Below are 25499 nucleotides of genomic sequence, written 5' to 3' on the forward strand. Positions count from 1 at the left end.
CACATGGAATCATGCCTACTTAGGTCAATGTGTAGCAAATTGTAAGCTCTCAGATGTAATAGTCACATATATACTCCAATTTTTGAAAGATCAGTTTTTTCTTTGTTCCGACCAGTGGTGCCCTAACAGGTAGTTATTGAAGTGTATTTTTCAGGACATTATTCTCTCATATGAAGCTATACATAGTGCTTGCTTTTTAAGAACATTATCTCTCATATGAATCTGGTATTTATAATCCTATTTTTTAAAAAAAGGTACATGAAAGAAAACTCCTGTTCTTTTTCTTCTGCTTTTTCTCCATTTGATTCATGACATCTAGTCCATTATAACATCTTATTATATAGCCCATCTGACATTTTAATAGAGATTAGAGATCTATTTGCTATTTGAAGGGGGCAAGTCAACAAAAATTCATTTTATTTTGAATTCTTCACACTTTTCAATAGTGTCATAGAATCATGGTCCCCAAAACAAAAACAAAAACAACTCAATTATTTAAGGGACTCTTGGAGATAGTATTTTTTTTCAAAATTATGTAAAAAGTGTTATAGATATTTAATTATAAAATTTGACATTAATTTAATATAGTTTAAGTATTGAAATTATAAAGATAATGAGTTAAGAAACTAGAAAATGTATATGAAGAATGAGTTTAGAGACATACCTGTTATCTTAAACATTTAAAATTGATGTATTTATGTATTTTTAAAGGGCATCATCATTTCTTTTCAACATATGCAGCAGTTACTTCAGCAACAAATTCAGGCTAATACTGAAATGGATGCAGAATTGAAGGTGCTTAAAGAAAATAATCAGGTCTCTCTCTCTCTCTCTCTCTCTATATATATATATATATTCTACACACATGTATGTACATACTATTTTAGTATATTTCTATCTAATGAGCTTTGCCTGTTTAATTATATTCATCTGTGCAATTTTGTTGAGATTTTTTAATTTTTAGGAGCAAGATACTGAATTCCGTCAGCTTTTTTATCGGTGTCTAAAGTAATGAACATATATTTTTAAATACTTAAGTAACTAAGTAGTAAATTCCATCAAGTATCTGACTTCATTTTATAATAGGATGAATGGAAGTTTTCTTTGTTTAAAATTGTGGCCAAGGTCTAAAACTGAAAATAAAAGGTGCAAGTATCATCTACATTGTAAAAGAGCAATCAGCCAGTTCTCAGAAGTTCAGGGCAGATCTGTGTTCACAGGAATACGATAGCATAGCACTGTTGCCACATTCATCCTAGTTCCTCTTCCCCATACATATATAAGAACATTATTGGGGAGGGGAAGACATTGTGGTCATGATATTTTGATAGTGCAGGTTTCAAAAAGAGAGGCTTTCTCTTACCTCTGTATTGGAAGGAGATGATGCTCAGTATTGGAGTCTACAAGAAAATCCCTTATAAAGATTGAAGTATAAGAAGGAGAGGCTGCCCCTTGTTCCTTGGATGAATACATATGAGATCCATTTCTGGTGTTGTCAGTAGAGTAAAATGATTTTATATTTTGTAAATTAAGTCTGATGGGACAGTGGAGCATGTGCCAGAGGCTTGTAGCCTTAGTTCAGACATTTTCTTATCTCCATTGCTTCCCAGTCTTGGTCTTAAACCCTGCCTGACTTTCTTTCTGCTCCTTTTCTTCCACCATTAGCAGGTTGTTGGCTCACATTTGTGGTGAAAGACCTGTGTTTTAATGTTGACCTTTACTTCTTGGTAGAGACCTAGGTATAGGCAGGGAAGGTCTCAGTTGGCTGCACATACCCTCCAGCACTTCAGGTTGATGCGTGGCAACAACTATTCGTGTTCCAAGTTGTCATTACTTTGGTATGGTAGACAGGTGACTTTTCAGGGGCAGAATGAGTTTCCAGTCATTCTGCGTCCTATCCCTGCCTAGCAGTTGGAATCCCTTCAGAGTCGCCCATCTGCCATAGGCTAGAGTAGAGGTCCCAGGGGAAGGGAAGATTGACTTCCCTGATCTGACCAGAACATGGTACATGGGTCTAGCATTTGGAAGGAAGAAGGGAAACCTGGTAGCTGGTGGGTCTTATTCCTGGTGAGTTGGGTGATGAGACCACTAGACACTTGTGAGGGTCTGCATTTACTCTGTTTTCCCCTGCTCAAGAAATCATGCCATTAAGTAGAAAATAAAAACTACTATTGCAAGTTGAGAGAGAAAGGGTGGGAGGAACTTCAAAGAAAGGAAAAATTTTATATTTTTGTGTTTTTAATAGTTCTTTTCCCTTCCTTTTTTTTCATTTTGTACCAAGTCACACAAATTATGTAGTCCAACATCACTGAATGGAACCAAATTTAACCTGAGCAATGCCTTTTAACTCCTTACCATTGATATTCTATGTCTTGTGCTGTAAGGAGAGTTTCACCTGCCTTATTTCTCTTGCCCGCCCCCAGTACTTATAGGAGTTAGACTTAGAAGAGGGAGAAGAGGGAGGTGGTACGCTACAGTCAAACTTCTCTCTCCCTTAGTATCTTCACCTATTCTAATAAAAGACTAGTAAAAACAATTTCTTTGAAAGTTCAATTATAAGCAAGACCCCTCTACCACCTCCCATACCCACCCTATAATTGGATAACAGGGACTACTATTTCTCTAATATATTGAACCTTTTCCCAAGAAACATAACTTACCTAAATTCTTTGAGTAACATTATCAAAAGCATCCCCTAATTCATAGAAAAGAGTTGGAACAGATTTTTAAGGTAAAGAAAATATTAGAGATTTACTAATCAAACTATTTCAGTTCACAATGAAATAGAGACCCAGAAAATATAAACAGTGTCATATAAGGCCTCATCATTAGTGGCAAAACTTGAATTAAACCTTTATTCTGGTTTTAATCAGGCATTGTTTTTAACAACTTCATACTGTTAAGATATTTTTTCCTAGATCTAGGAGAGCTGCTTATTTTGTTAGACCAGTTATACTAAGACAGCTCTTAATTGTCTTTTCATGAGCTCTAATTCTAATTCTTAAGTATTATTGAATTTTAAAGAGCTGATAGTAGTCATAAATGTATAGTTGTGGGTTTCTTCTAAGTTAACAATGACTGTCATTATGGGCCCAGGATATTTTAACTATGACTACTGTTATCTTGGTAAACAAAACACCTTAATTATCACAATTAGTACTTGATACAATTAGTACTTGATAGTGTATAGAGAAGCTAGATTTCAAACAGTAAAAATTCAAAATATTGTAAAAAATGGAACTGTCAACTTATTTTGAGAAGTAAGGACATTAAAAAACAAGCAATACTATCTATCATCACTATCATTTCAAAAATGAACATTTTAACATCAAAGGTATATTAAGGACATAATCTCAAGATAAAGGACAGTTCTTTATAAGAAAAGTCATAATGGCCTTATATTGACATTTTTTTTCCATGGACTAGTGAAAATTTTGTCATGGATCAGTACTTGTCTGCAGACTAGTGTCTGAGAACCACTGATATATAGCATAACAAAATATTAATGTTGAACTGTTGCTAAGGATTATGCTGCATAGATCGCAAGTGTTTTCTTGAGGAGCATTCTAATTCCACCTGCACTAAAAGGGATCATTACTCTTGATAATGGCCAACTGTTTTTCAGTGCTCTGCAATCATGCTGTCATCTGTCTTACTTTTTTAGTAGTAAATTTTAGAGTCTAGAGACCTAAATTCTCAAGATAGAAAATATTTTCTACTGTCACTTAATTGTGGTTTAGTCTAGCTATAAGAATAGTTTTGTTCCTATAGGCACATTATTAAGAAGAATAATTTTGCTAGTTTTATTCCTCTAGTTACAGTGCTAACATAGTACTAATTAGGATAAATTATTGAGTTTTTGATAGATTAAAACATTAGCAGATGATTTTATTTTGACTTTCTATAATATCCTTTTCTTTAATCACAAAAGACTATCAGGTTTGTTAATCTAATTACAAGTAATACCAAATAGTTTCCTGATAGAATATAAAATTCATGAGGGCAGCAACATTTTCAGTGATATAGTATATGAGCATAAAATAGCATTTGGCACACAATAGTAACTCATTCTTTTTTTTTGAATACCGAGGATTGAACTCAGGGGCACTCAACCACTGAGCCACCTCTCCAGCCCTGTTTTGTATTTTATTTAGAGACAGGGTCTCACCAAGTTGCTTAGCACTGCACTTTTGCTGAGGCTGGTTTTGAACTCATAATCCTCCTATCTCAGCCTCCAGAGCTGCTGGGATTACAGGTGTGTGCCACTGTGCCTAGCAGGAGCTCATTCTTATTAAATGAATGGATGATGAACAGTGAATAATATATAAATTCATATTCTTTCTGAGTTCAGATATTGCTTGCTTAGGGCTTCTGGCTAAACAATGACTTGAACACACATTCACTTCTACCCACTTCTGAATCTGCAATAAATGACCTTAATAAATCCCAAGGACAAGGAAACAGGGGAGAAAACAATAAAAATAGTATTTTTAAAAGTGGGAACCAGTTGGAAAATTGGTAATTTATTTACACAGAATAGGAAATAGAAACGTAAGTCAAAGATGCAGAAAGAAGGGCTAAGGATGTGGTTCCGTTGTAAAGGGCTTGCCTAGAATGCACGAGAGACACTGGGTTTGTTCTCCAGCCCCCCTCCCTACTGCAGCACACACAAAAATAATAAATCAGAAATGATCAGTAATTATAAGTATCATGTGCTTGTAGAAGTAGGGTGTGCCGTTGAAACTCCAAACTGGAGGATTATATAAGATGCTATTGCAAACCTAGATTCTCTTCTACACCCAGTACAAATAGTCACTGTCTCTCTCCTACTTAGCAGAAAGTTGGAAATTTGTGCTATGGAGTTTGAAGGATAGCTGAGGAAACTAACCTGCCAGGAAAAAAAGACAATAGCTGCAGCAGTTAAACTTTCCAAATGATATAGTTCATCCAGGTCAACCCACAGTGACAATCACCATTTGACAAAACTTGAAACAGCTTTTAAATACTTCATTCTTACTATGAACAGGTAGTTAAGTACTACTGGACACTTGAAGAAAGCCTCTAACATGAAAAACAGAACAACAAACAACAACAACAACAACAAAAACCCCAAGAATGATTCCCAAATATTCTATTTCTTTGAGGCTATTGTGAATGGGGTGGTTTTCTTAATTTCTCTTTCAGTAGATTCATCACTAATGTATAAGAATGCAATTTATTATATCCTGCTACTTTGTTGAATTCATTTATGAGTTCTAGAAGTTTTCTGGTGGAGTTTTTTGGGTCTTCTAAATACAGAATCATGTTATTGGCAAATGGGGATAGTTTGAGCTCTTCTTTTCCTATTTGTATCCCTTTAATTTCTTCTGTCTAATTGCTCTAGCTAGAATTTCAAGGATGATGTTGAATAAAAGTGCTGAAAGAAATTGGAAAAGATCTTAGAAGATGGGAAGATCTTCCATGCTCATTAATAGGCAGAATTAACATTGTCAAAATGACCATACTGCCAAAAGTGTTATACAGATTTAATGCAATTACTACTAAAATTCCAAGGACATTCTTCATAGAAATAGAAAAAGCAGTCATGAAATTTATTTGGAAAAATAAGAGACTCAGAATAGCCAAAGCAATCCTTAGCAAGAAAAGTGAAGCAGGAGGCATCACAATACCAGACCTTAAATTATAGTACAGAGCTATAGTAGCAAAAAATGGCATGGTATTGGCACCAAAACAGTCATGCACACCAATGGTACAGAACAGAAGATACAGAGACAAACATAAATTCAGTTATCTCATATTAGACAAAGGTACCAAAAACATGCATTGGAGAAGAGACTCTTCAACAAATGGTGCTAGGAAAATTGGAAATCCATATGTTGCAAAATGAAGTTAAACCTCTGTCTCTCACCCTGTGCAAAACTTAAAATGGATCAAGGACTTAGGAATTAGACCAGAGACCCTGCACCTAAGAGAAGAAAAAACAGGCCCAAATCTACATTATGTCGGTTTAGGAACCGACTTCCTTAATAAAACTAAAGTGCAAGAAGTAAAATCAAGAATCAATAAATGGGATGGAATCAAACTAAAAAGCTTCTTCACAACAAAGGAAACAATCAAGAGTGTGAAAAGAGAGCTTACAGAATGGGAGAAAATCTTTGCCACCTGTACCTCAGATAGAGCATTAATCTCCAGGATATATAAAGAACTCGAAAAATTTAACACCAAAAATATAATTATAATAACCCAATCAATAAATGGGCAAAAGAACTGAACAAACACTTCACAGAAGAAGAAATACAGTCAGTCAACAAATATATGAAAAAGTGTTCAACATCTTTAGCAGTTAGAGAAGTACAAATTAAAACTACATTGAGATTTCATCTCACTCCAGTCAGAATGGCAGCTGTCAAGAATACAGGCAACAAAAAATGTTGGTGAAGATGTGGGGAAAAAGATACATTCATACATTGCTGGTGGAATTGCAGATTGGTGCAGCCACTCTAGAAAGCAGTATGGAGATTCCTCAGAAAACTTGTAATGGAACCTCCATTTGACCCAGTTATCCCACTCCTCTGTTTATACCCAAATGACTTAAAATCAGCATCCTACAGTGACACATCAATGTATATAGCAGCTCAATTCTCAATAGCTAAACTATGGAGCCAGCCTAAGTGCCTTACAACACATACATACAATGGGATACTGTTCAGCCATAAAGAGAAATGAAATTATGGCATTTGCCGGTAAATGAATGGAACTGAAGACTGTTATGTTAAGTGAAATGAGCCAATCTCAAAAAACCAAAGGCTGAATGTTCTCTCTGATATGCATATGCTAACTCACAATAAGGGGGGTGCAGTAGGGAAGAATAGAAGTACTTTGGACTAGACAAAGGGAAATGAAGGCAAGGGAGGGGGAATGGGAATAGGAAAAGTGGTAGAATGAATTGAACATTACTTTCCTATGTGCATATATATATGGACATGACCAGTGTAATTCTACATTGTGTACAACCAGAAGAATAAGTTATACTCCCTATACGTATAACATGTCAAAATGTATTCTACTGTCATATATAACTAATAAGAACAAATGAAAAAAAAATAGTGAAAAACCATGTTGAAACTAATATATAATCCACAAAACAAGAACTAGGAGTCCATAGAGTAACACTAATGGAATAAAAATGTAGTTAAAGATTGGAGGATAATGTTGATATCTCTATAAATGTTGATGTCTCTATAATGTTATTCTTCTCTGAAGTAGAACCAAAAAACTTAGAAGATGGAAAATGAGAGAGAAAGAAAATTAGGGGGTCAGTCCAAAGAGTCTGGTTTCAGAGAAACAATGGAGAAAATGGAGGGAGAAAAAATATATCTATTTTTATAATACAAAAGGTTACCTAGGCCTGAACAATATGATTTCATAATGATACTAATGCATATCATTATGAAATTTTGTCTTGCACATAAAAAGATCATTCTAAAATTCTCTGCAGAAAAACAGTAGATTATATACAAAGGATTAAGGATGATAATGGCAACATATTTGCTTTAGACTTTTTAAGGATATTGGAATATAGAAGAAAATTATCACGCCTGCTGAAATTGTGAAGAAATTGAATACAGTTCTACTGTATTCAGCTAGTATTCTGCCAAGTATTTTGCTAGTATAATTGCCAAGTATTGGAAGAACAAACACATTTTTTGGACATGCAGGGTCTCAAAAAATTTACCATCTGTGTCTCCTTTATTGAGAAGTAACAAAGTTTGCTCGACCAAGAAAAAGGAGTAAACCAAAAGAGGAAACCATGGGGTCTAGGAAACAGGAAGATATTGCAACACAAGAGAGAAGGGAATCCTCATTGATTACCTGCTGTGTACAGTAGACTGAGAGCAATCAATCCAAATTGTAATGCAAGGATGTGGTGTGTTCAAAACAACTGAAACTGAGAGAATACTTGAAGGAGGTAGTTTCTTTTAGATGGGGACATGGAACAAGAAGTGATTCACATCTCTAGTACCGATTTAAGAACATGACATTTTCTTCCTAGATCTTCCCCCTCTGCAACTCAAATGTAAGCCATTCAAGTACTGCAGTCTTGATTTTCTATTTCTTTTTATTGTTTAAATCTGCTTGTTCAATATCAGTCTTCATAAATATTTCTGAATAAAAAAAGAACACATTGCTTTTGGTCATTTATTATTACTAGGATAGAGACTAGTATTTTCTCCCATCTCTTCCTTAAACCTTTGTGTCTTTTAAAATACAGTAGTTATCAATATAAATACTGTAAAATATTTGCTGGAATGCTAAAGTACTAAGTGTCTTAATTATACACTACTGTAAATATTTAGAAACTTACCCATTGTTTTATATAGCTATAAATTAAGGAAATGTATCTTGTATAAACATATTTACTTTATCCTGAAATAGAGGCATTCAAAACAGGTATTCATCTGGGTGCTCTCAAAGTGCATAGTTTATGAAATAGAGGAGAATTTTCATGTTATAAGTTGTAAAATGCTCTTTTGTTAGATGAGTTGCCATAATTTTGAATAATTACATATTTTCATATTTATACTTTAAACATAATTGAGAACTCTTTAAAAAGTAATTGAGAAGCCTTTAAAATGAGAGTGATCTATGTATAATAGTATGAAAAGTAAGCAAAACATCATTTTGTTTTTTAAAAAGCAGACTATAGAACAGTATGTGTAACATGGTTTAATCTGTATTTAGAAATACATATATACTTGTACAATTATAGGCAGCTTCTATAACTATAGAAAAAATGCTTAAGTGATATTTTGGGGAAGGAGAACTAATAGAGGATAATTTTACCTTTTCTTTGGATTTCCTTTTGTGTAGCTTGAAACTTTTACCAAGCATACATCTAATAAACAGATTAACTTAAAGGTCAGATGTATTAGATGTGTAGATAAAAGTTACTCTTTTTTACAGGAATTTATTTGGGCTATAAGCAGACATGGAATAAACTTAATAATATTGGTGACATGGATTTAATAGTTCAAAAACCCTAGTCTTAGAAAATACTTGGTACTATTTTTACTTTTTAAGGGTTTTATTTGATGGGGGGGCAGGCAGTAGTGTGGTAGAGAGTCTTAAATTTATGAAGTAATTAAGTTAATGTGATAAATAATTGTTATGCTTAAAAAGTATGAATTTGAAATTAAATTTTTATTTAAGGACTTTCTAGCCAGCTAATTTCTAAAATAAACAGAAAAGAAAAATATTCTGTGATAGTTAAAATTTTTTTTAGTAGGGTTAGGCTGGATTATGCTACATTTCGTACTTTTCACTGCTGTACTTTATATTACTTTTTCAGTATATTAAAACTTATGCAGTGAAACTGAATAATGGCAATGTTTTTATACCCTTTTATAGCCATTTCTTTATCATAACCTCCCCCTATTTCCTGTTAGCTAAACTATAAGCACCTTTCTGTTAATTTATGAAAATTATTGTTGAGATAGCACATTATCACTGATCTGTATGGCACTTTCAGCATGTTCAAAGCAAAGGTCCAAGCAACATAAAACACATCAAAATTCATTAATGTGGTATTGATTATTTTTTGGATAATTAATTTTATTGCAGACCCTTGAAAGAGATAATGAGCTGCAAAGGGAGAAGGTGAAAGAAAATGAAGAAAAGTTCCTTAATCTTCAGAATGAGCATGAGAAAGCACAAGGAACTTGGAAGAGACATGTAGGTTTATTAAACTGTAAAGTATTAAAATATTTTAAATAGCTGTAGACATTTAAAATAACTATTAAGTGCCAAGAAAATATTGCAAAAATAATAAAGGAACAAAGTCAGACACATTTTCTTCTTGCACTATTTCCAAAAAGTGAGTCCTTTTTAAAATCTAAATTTCATTGATTTCCCTGTAATGTTTTCATGCATAAAAGATCATACATACATGTCTGTATGTTTACATATACATACATATGTGCATATATGAATATGTATCAAATGACCTTCCATATGTGGCAAAGAAAATTTGCCTTTTCATCAACCATTACATTGTATTTTTGTAAATGATTAAAATAAAGAATTACATATGTACTGTTATTAGCTGTTTGCTTTCCTCAGCAGTTTTGTTGAGATATATTAGAGCCATGTTTTGAACATGTATGCAGTAGTTGAGTTCTGTTTTATTAACATCTATAAACATTATTATTTCCATAAAACCAAAATTGCTTATTTTAATAAACATTTTTGTAAGCATTTATTTTAATTTTGGTGAAGTAGATAAAATAATGCTATAAATGACATAAATTCAAGCTGTGAAATATAAAGGTTTACTTTAAAGATTGGTGGACCACAAAATTGACTACTCTGTTTTAATATCAATTTCCATTGCCTTTTCAATTCTTTTTAAAGAATTAACACAACTGGCTGGGGCTATAGCATACATGAAGCCCTGGATTTAATCTCTAGCTTTCCAAAAAAACAATAGAAAGTCACTACTTACGAGTTTAGGAAGTGATATTTTTGAAATGTATGATTATATTTTAAACTATTATATTAATTAAAATACATGCAATATTATTATAGTAATATAATATGTATCTTAATATCAGCTTTGTAACATTTTTTGTAGATGATTTTGTTTGATTTATGATACAAATAACTCTTGATTTGGTTCATTTCTGGCTAACATGTTTTCTTACTTTATAGTTTGGAGAGACCAAGTAAGTCATTGCTGATGATTTTGATAAGCTTTCCTCAAATCTAAGAAATGTATTTTGTACTCAATTATGTGAGAATACTAAAAAAGGCTTAATAATCTCTACCAGTAAAGTTTATCATTAAGGAATAAACATAGTAACTTTAGTTAATCTCCATTGCATCCCAGTACTTTCTTCTCATTCCCAATGTTTAAAAGATCATGGAAATGGTACTGTCAGGATAAAGAAAATTATGAAGTGCAAAATATATACATATGTATAAAATGAAATATGTTAAATATGCCACAAAACAAATTGGTTGAGCTAAGAAAGTTAAACATTCATTTTCTCTGTTAAGACTATAAAAATGACTTTCTCCCAAGATAAACAATGATTGATTGATTATTTATTTATGAATGCATGCTGGGGGTCTAACCAGGGCTTTGTGCATGCTAATAAGCAAGTGCTTTACCTCTGAACTACATCCCCAATCCTGGGTTATTCATTTTAGGAAGTGAGAAATAGAAACCGGGTCAAGGACAAAAAACAAAAATGAACGTGAATAGAGGACCTTTGGGGACTGAGGAGAGAATGCTGGTGTAATGTGAGAGACTGAAAATGGGCAGAAGAGCAAGTCACTACAGCGAGGAGATAGGAGAAGATGGGATAAAGAAATAAAAGCAAGAATCAATAACTGGGATAGATTCAAACTAAAAGCTTTCTCTCAGCAAAGGAAACTATCAGCAATGTGAAGAGAGAGTCTACAGAGTGGGAGAAAATCTTTGCCACTCATACTGCAGATAGAGCACAAATTTCCAGAATATATAAAGAACTCAAAAAACTTCACAACAAGAATACAAATAACCCGATCAACAAATGGGCTAAGGAAATGAACAGACACTTCACAGAAGAAGATCTATAAGCAGTCAACAGATATATGAAAAAATGTTCAACATCTCTAGTAATAAGAGAAATGCAAATCAAAACTATCCTAAGATTCCATCTCACCCCAATTAGAATGGCGATTATCAAGAATGCAAGCAACAATAGGTATTGGCGAGGATGTGGGGAAAAAGGTACACTCATACATTGTTGGTAGGGTTGCAAATTAGTGCAGCTACTCTGTAAAGCAGTGTGGAGATTCCTTAGAAAACTTGGAATGGAACCACCATTTGATCCAGCTATTCCACTCCTTGGCCTATACCCAAAGGACTTAAAATCAGCATACTACAGAGATACAGCCACATCAATGTTCATAGCTGCTCAATTCACCATAGCCAGACTGGAACCAACCTAGATGCCCTTCAATTGATGAATGGATAAAGAAACTGTGATATATATATATGAATATTACTCAGCCATAAAGAATAATAAAAATAAAATTATGACATTTGCAGGGAAATGGATGAAGTTGGAGAATATCATGCTAAATGAGATAAGCCAATCTCAAAAAACCAAAGGACGAATGATTTCGCTGAGAAGCAGATGATGATACATAATGGGAGGTGGGAGGGAGGCAAGAATGGAGGAAGGAGGGACTGTATAGAGGGAAAAGAGGGGTGGGAGGGGTGGGGGGAAGGAAAAAAATAACAGAATGAATCAAACACCATTACCCTATGTAAATGTATGATTACACAAATGGTATGCCTCTACTTCATGTACAAACAGAGAAACAAGTGGTACCCCATTTGTTTATAATTAAAAAAAAAAAAGAACACATGGAGAGATTAGTCTTGGGAAAGATAGATTAAAAGATGGTTAGAAATAGATGAGATGAAGGGAAAGCAATGTGAGTTTACACCTGCCGGCTTCTAAAGGACTGTCACATTGTGGGATTAATGATAGGAGTTTTAAACATTTTTAAGAGAAATGGTAATCGTTGATTTAAAAATGATGTTTTTTCTCTTTAGTGGAACTGTGTCTCATATTTAAGGCTTCTACAAAAGAATACTTACCCAAGAAAAAGATTATTTTGTAGGCAGCGTAAGTTCAAGTTGTAGATGTAAATATCAGGCTAAGGTGCCAGATTCTGTTGTACCACTAGGGCTCAGTATTCTTCACCTGGCTTAGTTAAAATCTCATCCGATTTGCAACAACAAAAGAAAACTTTATGGAAGCAATAAAGATATAACTTTTGTAGAATTTTTACAAATAAAAATTATAAATTTTCATTTATAACAAGAGGTGGCTTGGTGTAGTAGTTAAAAATAGTTTGTAGAGTTTTATGAGTATGCAATCATGTTTATTAAGTGCTCAGAATAATTCCAATAACTAGTATTTAATATTATTAGTTATTTTGTGATTGTTTTTATTTTTTCACTATTTCTACAAATGTTAATATTTTAGATAAAATGTTTATATACTTGCTCATTTTGGTTAAATGTTATAATAGGTTGAAGAACTTAATGGAGAAATTGATAAGATTAAAATGAATTATCATCACTTAAAGAAATTCATATTAAGTTACAAGAACATTACAACAAGTTATGCTGTCAGAAAAAAGTTGAAGAAGACAAAAAATTTCAGGTAAAATTAAAAAATGTTGGGGAGTACAACCTGTATCATTGATGATTTTCTCCATATTTTAAGTTTCTTAGCTTTTAAAACACGAGTATACATATGTTGTCTGTAATACGTTTTTAGTTAACTTGTGTGCAGACCCTTTTTTAACTTGATGAATAAATTATTTTTCTTTTGACAGGCTCTTGATATAAGGATGAAGAGTAACTTTTGGGATATGGATTTCTAATTGTTTGGGGACACACATTTATTGAAAAGACTAATTTTTCTACCATTATACCTTGGTACTTTCTTTGAAAATCAGTTGATCAAATATCTGCAGGGCTATTTCTTGACTCTTTATCATGGTCCATTGATTTTATATCTGTATTTAAGCCAATATCACATTGTTTTATTAGGTTGCTTTAAAATGTAGTACAAGATTCTTCCATTTTCTTGTTCTTTTCAACTTTTTTTTTTTTTTTTTTTTTTTTGCTATTTTAGGTCTTTTACATTTCTGTATGACATTTGGAATCAGTTTTTCCATTTCTAAAAGGAGGTCTGTGGAATTTTGATTGGGATTGTGCTAAATCTATAGATTAATTTGTGAAGAATTGTGAACATGACAATATTGAATCTAATAGTCAATAAACATGGTATTGCTTTCCATTTTGGGGAACATTTAAAAATACTTCTCAAAATTGTTTTAAATATTTGGTTAAATTTATATCTGAGTATTTCATGTTTTGGAATCCTGTTGTATTTTTTGTTTGGTTTGGTGCTGGGAATTTGGTGCTGGGGTTTGAATACAGGGCCTCATGCATGCTGAGCACCCATTCTACCACACCTTACCCAGCCCCCTTGGGATCCTTTTGTAAGTAGTAGTATAAGTTTTTGTTTTTTCTAACTGTTCATTCCTTGGATAAAGAAGTATAGTTGATTTTCGTACATTGACCTCATTTTAAAACGTACCGTTATAGTGGTTTAGTATAGTATGCATTAAATTTTTTTTAAAATCTCAACTGCATTAGCTAGGACTCTCTAGTACAGTGTTGAATAAAAGTTGTGATACTAAGCATTCTTGCCTTCTAATTTCAGATGGAGAGTATTCAATATTACATCATTTTGTGTTATGATAGCTATTGTCTTTTGGCTTATATTCTTTGTCAGGTTGAGAAAGTTTTCTTCTATTCCTGGTTTACTGAACTTTTATCATGAATGATTTTTTACTACAAATGGGTATAAAATTTTGTCAAATACTTTTTATTTATCTATTAAGATAATCAATTTTTTAAAAAAATTCTGTTACTATTAAGTAGCTTACTTGTTTTCCAAATGTTAAAATAACCTTGCTTTCCTGGGATAAAGTCTAATTAGTCATAATGTTTTATCCTTTTTATATATGACTGAATTTGAATTGTTAATACTTTGCTAAAGATTTAGCATTGACAAGCAACATTAGCCTATGAGTTTTATTTTATTTGTTTTCTTTACTATTTGTTTGGTTTTGTGTTGAGAGTAATAATGACAACCTTATAAACTGAGTTGGAAAATGTTTTTTCCTCCTATATTTCCTGGAAAAGTTTGTGTGGAATTGGTATTATTTCTTTATTAACTGTTAGAATTCACCAATAAAGTTGTTTGGGCTTTTTCTTTGTTGGAATATTTTAAATAAATTATTTAAATTATTTATAGGGCTATTCAGATTCTCAATTACTTACTATGTTGATGTGCAGAAAAAAGATACCATAGCAGACCTATGAAAGCTGTCCTTAGAAAAGTTGGCCTTTGGCTGATGCCTGGAAACGTTGAGAGGCTTCTCCCCATTTCCTGACAAGAGTGGCTGACAGTGCCTTCACTGTTAGTACAGAAAATATGACTTTTCAGGACATATCTTTTCTTTCTGGGAATCTGGAGTTTCAGCATGAGCTAGGTGAAGAATACCTGCATGACCAACCCCTCCAAAACACCTCAGACACTCAGACACTAAGTCTCTAATGAGCTTCTTGGGTAGATAGTGATTCACATATGTTGTCACAAGTCAGTGCTGTAGGAATTAGGCATGTCCTTTATGACTTTACTAGGAGATGACCCTTGAAAGCTGGTACTTCGTTTTCTCTAGGCTTTACTTCATGTGACTTTTCCTTTGCCTATTTTGGTTTTTATTCTTTTGTTGTAATAAATCTTAGCCATGAGTATACTATATATTGAATATATAGTTATATATATATATGTGTGTGTATATATATATATATATTTTTAGAGAGAGAGAGAGAAATACTATATATTGAACCTTGTGAGTCTTCCTAGAAAATCACTAATCCTGAAGGTGATCTCGGGGACCCCCAACACAGTGTGGGTAATTTTTGTCTTCCAGTAAGTTTGTCCTTTCCATAAGTTGCCAAATCTATTGACTAAGAGTTGCTCATAGTATTCCCTTATCATTATAGTCTTTTGTAGGATATGCATTAATGTCTCTCCTTTTGATATCAGCAATTTGAGTCTTTAGAACTTTTTTATTGATCATTTTAGTTAGAGGTTTTACTGTTTTATTGATCTTTTTGAAGAATAAGTTTTTGGTTTCATCAATTTCCCTCTCATTTTTGTTCATCTGCTATTTTATTGAATTCCCTCTTATTTTTGTTCACATGCTATTTTATTTGATTTTTCTACTAACTTTCGTATTTCCTTAATTCTACTTACTTTGAGTTTAATTTGCTTTTCTCTTTCTAGCTACTTACAGTTAAGATTTAGATTGATTCTTTGCCTTTCTTTTTTACTAATACAAATTTTCAAAGCTATGCAATCTCCTGTAAGCCCTGCTTTAGCTATATCCTACAAATTTCAATATGTATTTTCATTTTCATTCGGTTCAGAATACTTAAAATTTTTCTCGTGAAGTATTCTTTGACCCAGGAGTTTAGGTATGACCTTTTTGAAGTCTTGTTGAGGAATTTCCAAGTATTTGAAACTTTTCCAAATATTTTTCTGTTAATGATCTCAAATGTAATTTGACTGTGATCAGAGAACATTCTATATAAGATTTTCATCCTTTTAAATATATTTACAGTTTGTTTTTTGGCTAAGATTTTTATCCATCTTGGTGAATATTTCATGTTCCCTTGGGGGAAAAACACATATTCTGCAGTTGATTTGTGGAATGTTTTATAGCTGTCAATTAAGGTCAGTTTGGTTGATAATTTTGTTCAAATTCTATCGTGACTTTTTTTTTTTGAGTTACTGGGGAGTGAACCTAGAGGCACTCTACCACTCTTCCACTAAGCCATATTCCCAGTCTTTTTTATTTTTTGTTTTGAGATGGAGTCTTACTGAGTTGCCCAGGCTGGCCTCAAAATTGCAATCCTCCTGCCTCAGCCTCCTGATTTATTGGGATTACAGGAGTGTGTCACTGTGCCTGGCTGTCCTGACTCTTTTTATATTTGTTCTGTCAATTAGTGAGAGAAGAATTTTGAAAGTTTGAATTGTAACTATGAGTTTATCTTTCTCTTTCCAGTTCTGTCAGTTTTTGCTTCATGTGTTTTTAGCCTTATATTAGATATATAATTCATGATTTGTTATGACAGATTTATGATTGTTACTGCTTCCTGATTAATTGACCCTTTTGTCATTCATTAAGAAATGTCTATTTCTATCCGAGTAGTGTTTCTTGTCCTGAGATCTATTTTGTTTGATATTAATAAAGCCATCCCATTTTCTGTGATTAGTGTTTGCATTACATATCTTTTCATCTTGTTTTTAAAGGAATATTCATATTTTTATATTCAGTAATAACATGAGAAATTTCTCTTTTTCTTTGAGGACTACTGTTTTAAAAAAATTATTATTAGGCAGTGCTGGGGGTTGAACCCAGGGGTAATTTACCACTGAACTACATCCCTATTCTTTTTTATTTTTAATTTTGAGGTGGGGTCTCAGTAAGTTGCTGAGGCTAGCCTTGGATTTGTGACCCTCTTGCGTCAGTCTCCTGATTCACTGATTCCTGATTCATTTGCCACCACACCCATCTTATACTTTATTATTGTGGTAAATATACATAATATAAAGTTTATTATTTTAAAACATCTTTAATATGTAAGATTTAATGGCCTTAAGTACATTTAAGAGTGGGTATGGTTATATACTAACAAAATTATGTTTATATAAACAGTGGGTTGGATTTGACCCTCTGGGCATAGTTTGCCAACCTCTACTTAGAGTTAAATTTATCATAGTATAATTTCAAATAATATTATGTCAAATTTGTAATATTATATCATATTTTTGATAAGGTAAGAAGCTTACAATACCATATTGTCATTTTCTCCTTCTTTTGTGTTATTTTTATCATACATTTTACTCTTTATGTTATTGTCAGTACACAAACTTCTTTTTCATTTTCTTTTTTTGGTACTGGGAACTTAACCCTGGGGTGCTTTACCACTGAATCACATCCCAGCCCTTTCTGTTTTATTTTTTATCTGGAGCTAGGGTCTCACTAAGTGCTTAGGGCCTAACTAAGTTGCTGAGGCTGGCTAAGCTGCCATCTTCCTGCTTCAGCCTCCCAAGTTGCTAAGATTACAGGCGTGTGCCACCGTAACAGGCTGCTCTACGTGTTATAAAACCTGTCCTAATACTTTTTTTCATTTTAGTTTATTTTTTAGAATTTTACTTTAAACAGTTAGATACCTGATAAAGAAGTAAAAATTAGTCAGGCTTGGTGGCACACACCTGTAATCCCAGCCACTTGTGAGGCTGAGTCAGCAGGAGGATCACAAGTTGAAGCCTAGCTGCGGCAACTTAGTAAGGCCCTGTCTTAATAAATAAAAAATGTAAAGGGTGTGGCTCAGTGGTGGAGAGCTGCTGGGTTCAGTTCTCAGTAACACACACACACACACACACAAAGAAGAAAATATTAGATTGTCTTTTATATGCATCCCCACCCTTGTCATTTCTGTCATTCTTCATTCCCATGTGTGCCAGTTTTCTACCAGGTATCACAATGTTCCTTCAACCTGAAGAACTTTCTTTAATGTTTCTTCTTGTATATAACTGCTGTTAAGAAATTCTCTCAGCTTTTGTTTCTCTGAAAAAGCACCTATTTTTCTTAATTTTAAATGATTTTTTCATGGAATATAAAATTCCAGGTGGACACGTTTTTTTTCCTTTCATTAATTAATAATGGAAGATTTAAATTCACTGTTTATTTGCTTGCATTGCTTCTGGCAGGAAGTCTAGGACAATTCTTGTATTTATACCCTCTGTTTGTAAGTGTCTTTAACTTCTGGGCGCCTTTAAGATTGCTCTTCCATGACTGTTTTTAAACAATTTGATTATGATGTACCTTATATGGTCTTTGAACATATCTTGTTTGGAACTTACTGAATTTCTTGCATCTGTAGATGAAGGTTATAGTTTTCATCAAATTGGGAGGATTTTAGGTCATTGTTTCTTTAGTTATTTCATTGTGTTTCCCTCTTCTTTTGTGGAACTTCTTGTATATGTGTTAGACTGCTTAAGGTTGTCCCACAGGTTACTAAAACTTTTCTGCAAATTTTTTCAGTCTTTTTTGTCTCTCTACATTATTATACTCATTAATATGTCCTGAAGTCCATTTATCTTTATAAAATACCTAAGCAGCTATTATTAAGCCTGTCTAATAAGTTTTTATTTCAGATACTATATATCTCTCCAGAATTTACATTTGATTCTTTTTTGGTATCTTTAATTTTTCTCTGTGTTTTCATATTTTTTATCCTCGAACATTTAGAGTAACTGTTTTAAGGTTTCTTTGCTAACTTATATCTCTGTCATTTCTGTATTTGTTTTTATTGCCTTATAAAAAGTTGCATAACAAGCAAAAATTTCATGCCAATTTCTATAGTAATTTTTTTATTCATTAGAACATTTTGAATTTTACATTGCTGAGTGCTAGATTTTGTTGTCGTTAAGACTTGGTTTTTATCATTCAAATTAATTTCAGAGAAGCAAGTCTCCTTTTGAGACTTGTTTTTAAACTTAAGGGTGACTCTAGCGTAGCTCTTCTCTTTAAGGCTAGTTCATACTTACCAGAAGGTATGATCCCGCTGGGGCCTCTGCAGGATGCCCCCAGGTGTTCAATAAGATCTTTCCATGGCTGCTCGGAACTCAGACTTTACCCAGACCTATGAGAGCTTTGGGGACTGTTCAACCTACAGCTCCCCTGTAAATCTTGATGAGCTTTTTACTCCACACATTTCCACGACAGACCATGCAGTTTTCTAGAGCTCTTTTTCTGCAGAGCTCCCTTATCTTTAGTATTTTGCCTCACAAATTACAACCACCTCATCCTCTCCAAACTGATCTCTAGGATCTCTCTTCTCAAATCAGCAAGACTACCTTGATTTGCAGCTGCTCCCCACTTCCTTGTGCTGTGATGCAAAAAATATCCCAGGAAGTAAACTTGAGGATTGGTAGGGTTCATCTCTGTTGTAATTTGGATCTAGAATGTCCTCCAAAGACTTATGTGTTGAAGGCTTGATATCCACCTGGTGGTGCTGTTGGGAAGTGTGGAGACTTCACAAGGCGGGGCCTAGTTGGAGGAGACGGGTCACTAGGGTTTGTCCTTCAAGGTTATATCTTGTCCCCTCTTCTCCCTTCCCTTCTCATCCTCATCCCTCTCCCCATCTCTTCTTACCAGCTGCCATGAGGTGAGTAACTCTGTTCTGCTGTGTGCTCCCTCCTCACCATGATATTCTGCCTCACCACAGGCCTTAGCGATGGGGCCACGCAACCATGGACTACAACCTCTGAGACCAGGAGCCAAAATAAATCTTTCATCCTTTAAGTTAATTTTCTCCAGTGTTTTGTCACAGTGATAGAAAGCTAACAAAGTCTCATTTTTCCCTCCTCTCACAATGGTCTTACTGTGTGTTGTTCATTTTCTGAAAAATCTTTTTCAAACATTTTATCTAGTTTTCTAGTAATGTATAGTGGGAAAGCCAGTGAAGGACCAGTTATACTAGCATGGCAAGAAGTATGAATTTTAAAAATCATAGATATTAAATGTTCTAAGGAAGTGTACTATCTTAAAGAGCTTGTGTTTAGTCCTCAAAGCAAATGTTTTTATTTTTGTAGTATACATTCTTTTCTTTTCAAAAAGTCATTATCAAAACTTGTGCTTGTTAACATATTCCTTTTCTTCATTCTTTTATCTATGTACCTATTCACTAAATATCTGCTTAATATTTCTTATATGCCACACACTGTGGAAGATTATGGGACTATAGTGAAGAAGACACATATAGTATTCCAAGGAACTTCCAATGTAGCAGAAAAAGCAGGCCAATGAGTAATTATAGTGTAGTGTGAAAAGTGCCAAAATAGCAGCAGATCCGGAGTAGAGTAATGGCCCAAAACCCCTTCAGGAGGAGCTGCCTAAAGCAGATTTCACATAGTAGGACATTTTTTAGCTGAGTTGTCAAAAATAAGAGATTTATAGATGGGGTGGTATTTCAACTGATGGAATAATATGAGTAAAAATCAGAAATGTGAAGCATTGAATATGGAATCTAGAGGGCTTTAGAATGGCTGCAGAATTTTGTAACCATTAAACAGTAAGTCCCCATGCTCCCCTTACCCCATTTCTAGTAATTTCTAATCTACTTTCTAACTTTAATTTGCCTATTCTGCATATTTTATGTAAGTAGAATCATATAGTATTTATCTTCTTATGTCTAGCTTTTTTCAATTAGCATGTTTTCAAGTTTCATCCTTTGGTAATCTGTATTAGAACTCCATTCCTTTTTATGGTGGAATAGTATTCCATTGTATGGATATGCCAAATTTTGTTTATTCATACCTACTAAAAATTTCCTTCTAGGATCTCAAAACTAACATAAATGGAAATCAGGATGTGCACCCATATTTACCCAACCACAGAGTTTCTGGTAACGACCATACTATTTTTCTCAATCTCCTTTTTAAAAGTCTCTTCCTCTGTCTATCCCTTGGAAACATTCATCAGCATTTTATCCTTTGTCCTTTTTATTCCCCCCTCAAAATACCCTCTCTGTGAAGTCTAGTCAATGTACACATCTTCAATTGCTATGTACCTGCCACTCATTTTCAGACCTACATTTACAGGTCTTTTTTTTTTTTTTTGGGGGGGGGGGGAGTGCTGGGGATCGAACCCAGGGCCTTGTGCTTACAAGGCAAGCACTCTACCAACTGAGCTATCTCCCCAGCCCCTACAGGTCATTTTTATCTCTTAAGCTCACATTCATACATCTAAAATTTATTACACATCACAATACATACTGTATTGTATTACTAACTCTTACAATTCAGCAGGTTCAAACTGGATTCATATTTTCATCAATTCTGCTACTCCTGCTTTCTAGTAGCTCAGTGACATCCCAGTCACCTAGTTATAAAATGTGAGCTTTTTGAGTAATCTTAACTTCTCTCAACCCTTACATCTAAATATTGACCAAATCTTATTGCTATTACTTCATAAATAATTGAAGAGTGTATTTATTTATTCCTCTTCCTCTATACTGGGATCACCTGGACTACTGTGGCACTCTCCTTTTGCATCTCTGTCTCATGTACTGTCTCCCTTTTATTTAGTGTTTTTCATATTTCTAGGTGCAACCTATCAGTGATTCATGGAAATCTGACTAGTGGTTTGTGCCAAAATTTCTTTTAAAAATAGAGTAGCATGGGCTGGGATTGTATCTCAGGGGTGGAGTACTTGCCTAGCACGTGTGGGGCACTGGATTTCATCTTCAGCACCACATAAAGTAAAATAAAGGTACTGTGTCCATCGACAACTAAAAAAATTAAAAAATAAAGTAGAAACATCAGTGTATTTGTAGGAAATATTTTGGTGTACTCACTGAGTTATAAGCATTCTCATAGCCAGTTTCAGTGAATGAAGTTTGGGGACATTAATCCATTCTTTATTCTGGCTAAATGATCTTTCTGATCAGATCATGTTTTTTATTCCTTGTTTAAAGTCCTTCAGTGACTTCTCAGTGTCTTCCTGGTGAGGTTGGAACTCCTTAGTATGTAACATGTTTAAGGGTTTCCATTTTATTTAAATACTATAAAATAAGTTTGTCCCATTTTCAAATAGAAATTGCTAAGTAGTTGAATTGAAATACAGATTCCGCTTCTCTCAACAAAGTTTGCTCAAATGTTTTATACTTAACAATTTGTTTTTTTACATTAAAGGACTTTCTTTCATTTTACACTAGAATGTTCCAGAAATAAATCGTGAAAACAGTGAAATAACCAAAAAATCAGAAAATACCATCATACAGAAATACGATTCTGGGCAAGAAGTAATGGAAGAAAATACTAAGAGTTTTTATTCAGATACTAAATACAGAGAGGAGAAGGAAAAGAAAGACCTACTAGAAGAAATCATTACAGATGGTAACCTTAAAATTAAGGTTAATTCTAGCCTATATATTGAGATTTTTTTTTTTCACAAAGGATCTATTAAAGCACCATGCAGGGCCCCCTGTGGAATTGGGGGAAATAGTGATTGTAGTCTTTGCTTTGAGGACCATGTAGTTTAGTCTTTTCATTTGCATATGTCAACAAAACAAGCATCCTTCAAATTATTCTGTATAGTAAATATTTATCAGTAGTTTTGGGAAAAGGTACTATTTCAGCCTCTCCTCATTTCTTATTCCTTAAATTATTTTTGCATTCTTGTTTTGCCTTCATTTCTTTGAGAATGTTCTCTGGGTCACCAATAGCTTTGTGATGACTGACTAGTACACTTTTCTTAATTCAAATGACCCTCTTTAACTACTGAAATGATTTCCTAATGCTTCCATTTTGAAAAGAGTTATTTAAAGATGGTACTGATTGAAGGTGAACAACCACTTGGTGGAGATATTGTAGAAAGAATGGACTAAAAAAGCCCTTTGAGTCCTTAAATTTAGTTCTAGATTATTTTATCTTATACTTAAGATTTGTTATCTATGGGTAGAACATAGAGGAATAAGGTTGATGTCTTGGTTAAGTAGGTATTCTGTTCATTTGCTCGGAACTCTTCCAGAATTTAAAAATATTTACAGGGCACTGAATAAAAAAGTGGTAAGTGTCAGACTCGAAAAAGGCAGCTTTTTCTTTACAATATTGCTGGACTAGGTATAATAAAAATTGGAGTATAACCTGTCAGAATAGATTGTTTACCAGTTATGTGTTTTATAAGATTGTACTATGTGCCCAAACAACAACAGACAAGAGAAATAAAAATCCTGTTGTAGCACCCCAGCTTACTTCCCCTTTAAAACAAAAATACTTTTGCTGTTGTGTAATAAAAATTTCATAGGGTAAAGCTGAATATGTAGCATCTACATATATGCTTGTCCTAATAAAGGGAAACTCAGTATTTATATAAACTGACATTATGTTTGTATAATTATTGGTCAGTAAAATATTTAAGGATAAATGTTTTTACAAAAACAGGTGACACGTTTTATAAAAGCAGGCATTAGTATATAATATAAAATTTTACTGTGTCCTCATCACGACAGGTTCACAGCTTTTCAAAAAAAGCTTCAAGAATGAAATTGATACTACTGTATCTCAGGATGAAAATCAAAGTGAAATCTCCCTAAGCAAAGCCCTCTGCCTAGATAAAAATGTAATTAGTCAAGAACAAACAGTGAATGTTACTCACTGTAGAAAATCACTTACTGCAGAAATGAAAGACAAGGTAGGCTTGGAAAAAGACAATGAATGTACAGAATTTAAAGCACCAAATAATCCTTTTTTAGTGGTGGATCTATCAACAGACACCAAAAAAATACCCTTAGAAAGAACAGAAGGATTAGATCTTCATCACACAGGTGTACATCTGGAAACTGAAAATAACAGAGCCTCGTTTAACAGTGTTTTAAATGAGATGGCTTGCAATAGGAATAATAAAGATATTTCTGAAAGTAAACCATTCGAACAACAATTCAGATTGCTCCTGGAGACTCAAGAAAATGCTACAGAGAAGAAAATTACAAATAGTGATCAAACCAAAACAGATTTGGATTCATCTCTAGATATAAACTTGAATTCTGGTCAGTGTGAGAAATATAGATTACAGGATTCAAGTCATGTTACCTTAGATGATAAACAGTGTGAAATAAAACAAATACAACTGTTAAATAAAAAAGGTGAGTACAGCATATTACCTTTTACATCAACTTCAAATGTTCAGCAAATATGTCATGATACTTCAGAGAAACCTGAACTTATTCCTCCCTGTGATGTTGTAATCAACCATCTCATTTCGTCTGCTGCCTTCGGTGATAATTTGAAAACGCTTAAGAATTCAGATAACAGTGTTAATATTACATCTACAATGATGAAATCCAACTCAAGCCCTGGAGAAAGAGCTGTGTGGAAAGATATGAATGATATGCAAAACTGTCAATTTAAGAATTGTTTGGGATACTTAGGAAACAATATCACCATTTCCCATCTTCAGGTTAATGATGAGAATAGTCATGCTTCACAAGCCAAAGATTTCAAAACTGATGTTCATATGAAAACTTCCAAGGAAATACAGTTTTCCAATGAAAATCAGATTAAGGAGAATCAGATAACTGAAGCCGCAAAAAACGACCTCTTCCATTTTGTAAATGTTACTGAAACACAGCATACATTGTTAAATAATACAGAGAAAACAGAGGCATTAAATGGCATAGTTTCAGGGAAAATGTACAATGAAGGTCAGCTGGAAGAAGCAGGTTCATTTCACATAAAGCCATCTGGAGATTTAGTAAACAGAAGTGGAAGGTCAACCTTTGATCTTTTCACTTCAGATAAAAAAACTGAGAAAACTCCAGTGTACACGAATTTTTTAGACCCTGGTCCTTGGTCAAAAGTAAATCAAATTGAAAGTCAAACAGTGAGCACTTCAACTTCTAGCATTCCTTTGTTGCTGACAGAGAAACCAGTAGGTTCATCAGAAAACAAAAAGAGCATTTCAATGACTTTTTGCAAAAAAGTTGGTATGGATGATGACAGAAAGGATATTGAACCAGGTAAGAAAATTAAGTTGTCAGGGTGTTAAAGACATTCTTAAGTTTTTTGTTTGTTTGTTTTTGGTACTAGGGATTGAATCCAGGGGCACTTTACCACAAAGCTATATTCCTATCCCTCTTTAATATATATTTTGAGATGGAGTCTTGCTAAATTGCCTAAGCTGACCTTGAACTTGCATCTGCCTGCCTCAGCCTCTTCCTAAATTGCTGGGATTACAAGCACGTGCCAGCACATTCGGAGGGACATTCTTAGATTTTTTAAAGG

At 33.5% G+C, this 25499-nt stretch overlaps 1 protein-coding gene and 1 non-coding gene across 2 annotated transcripts in view; one reads left to right on the forward strand and one right to left on the reverse strand.

Annotated features, from left to right (window-relative positions):
* Positions 1 to 25499, forward strand: part of Ccdc73 (coiled-coil domain containing 73) — a 177911-nt gene that overhangs the window by 146059 nt on the left and 6353 nt on the right. Inside the window, 6 exon segments of the mRNA XM_047517413.1 lie at positions 712 to 816; positions 9622 to 9732; positions 13090 to 13120; positions 13123 to 13223; positions 22433 to 22613; positions 23729 to 25234. Coding sequence (XP_047373369.1) covers positions 712 to 816; positions 9622 to 9732; positions 13090 to 13120; positions 13123 to 13223; positions 22433 to 22613; positions 23729 to 25234 — 2035 coding nt within the window.
* Trnat-ugu (transfer RNA threonine (anticodon UGU)) lies at positions 21343 to 21416 on the reverse strand. The gene has a single exon. It is a non-coding gene; the product is annotated as a tRNA-Thr (tRNA).

Source organism: Sciurus carolinensis, chromosome 11 (genome assembly GCF_902686445.1).
Source record: "Sciurus carolinensis chromosome 11, mSciCar1.2, whole genome shotgun sequence".
NCBI lineage: Eukaryota > Metazoa > Chordata > Mammalia > Rodentia > Sciuridae > Sciurus > Sciurus carolinensis.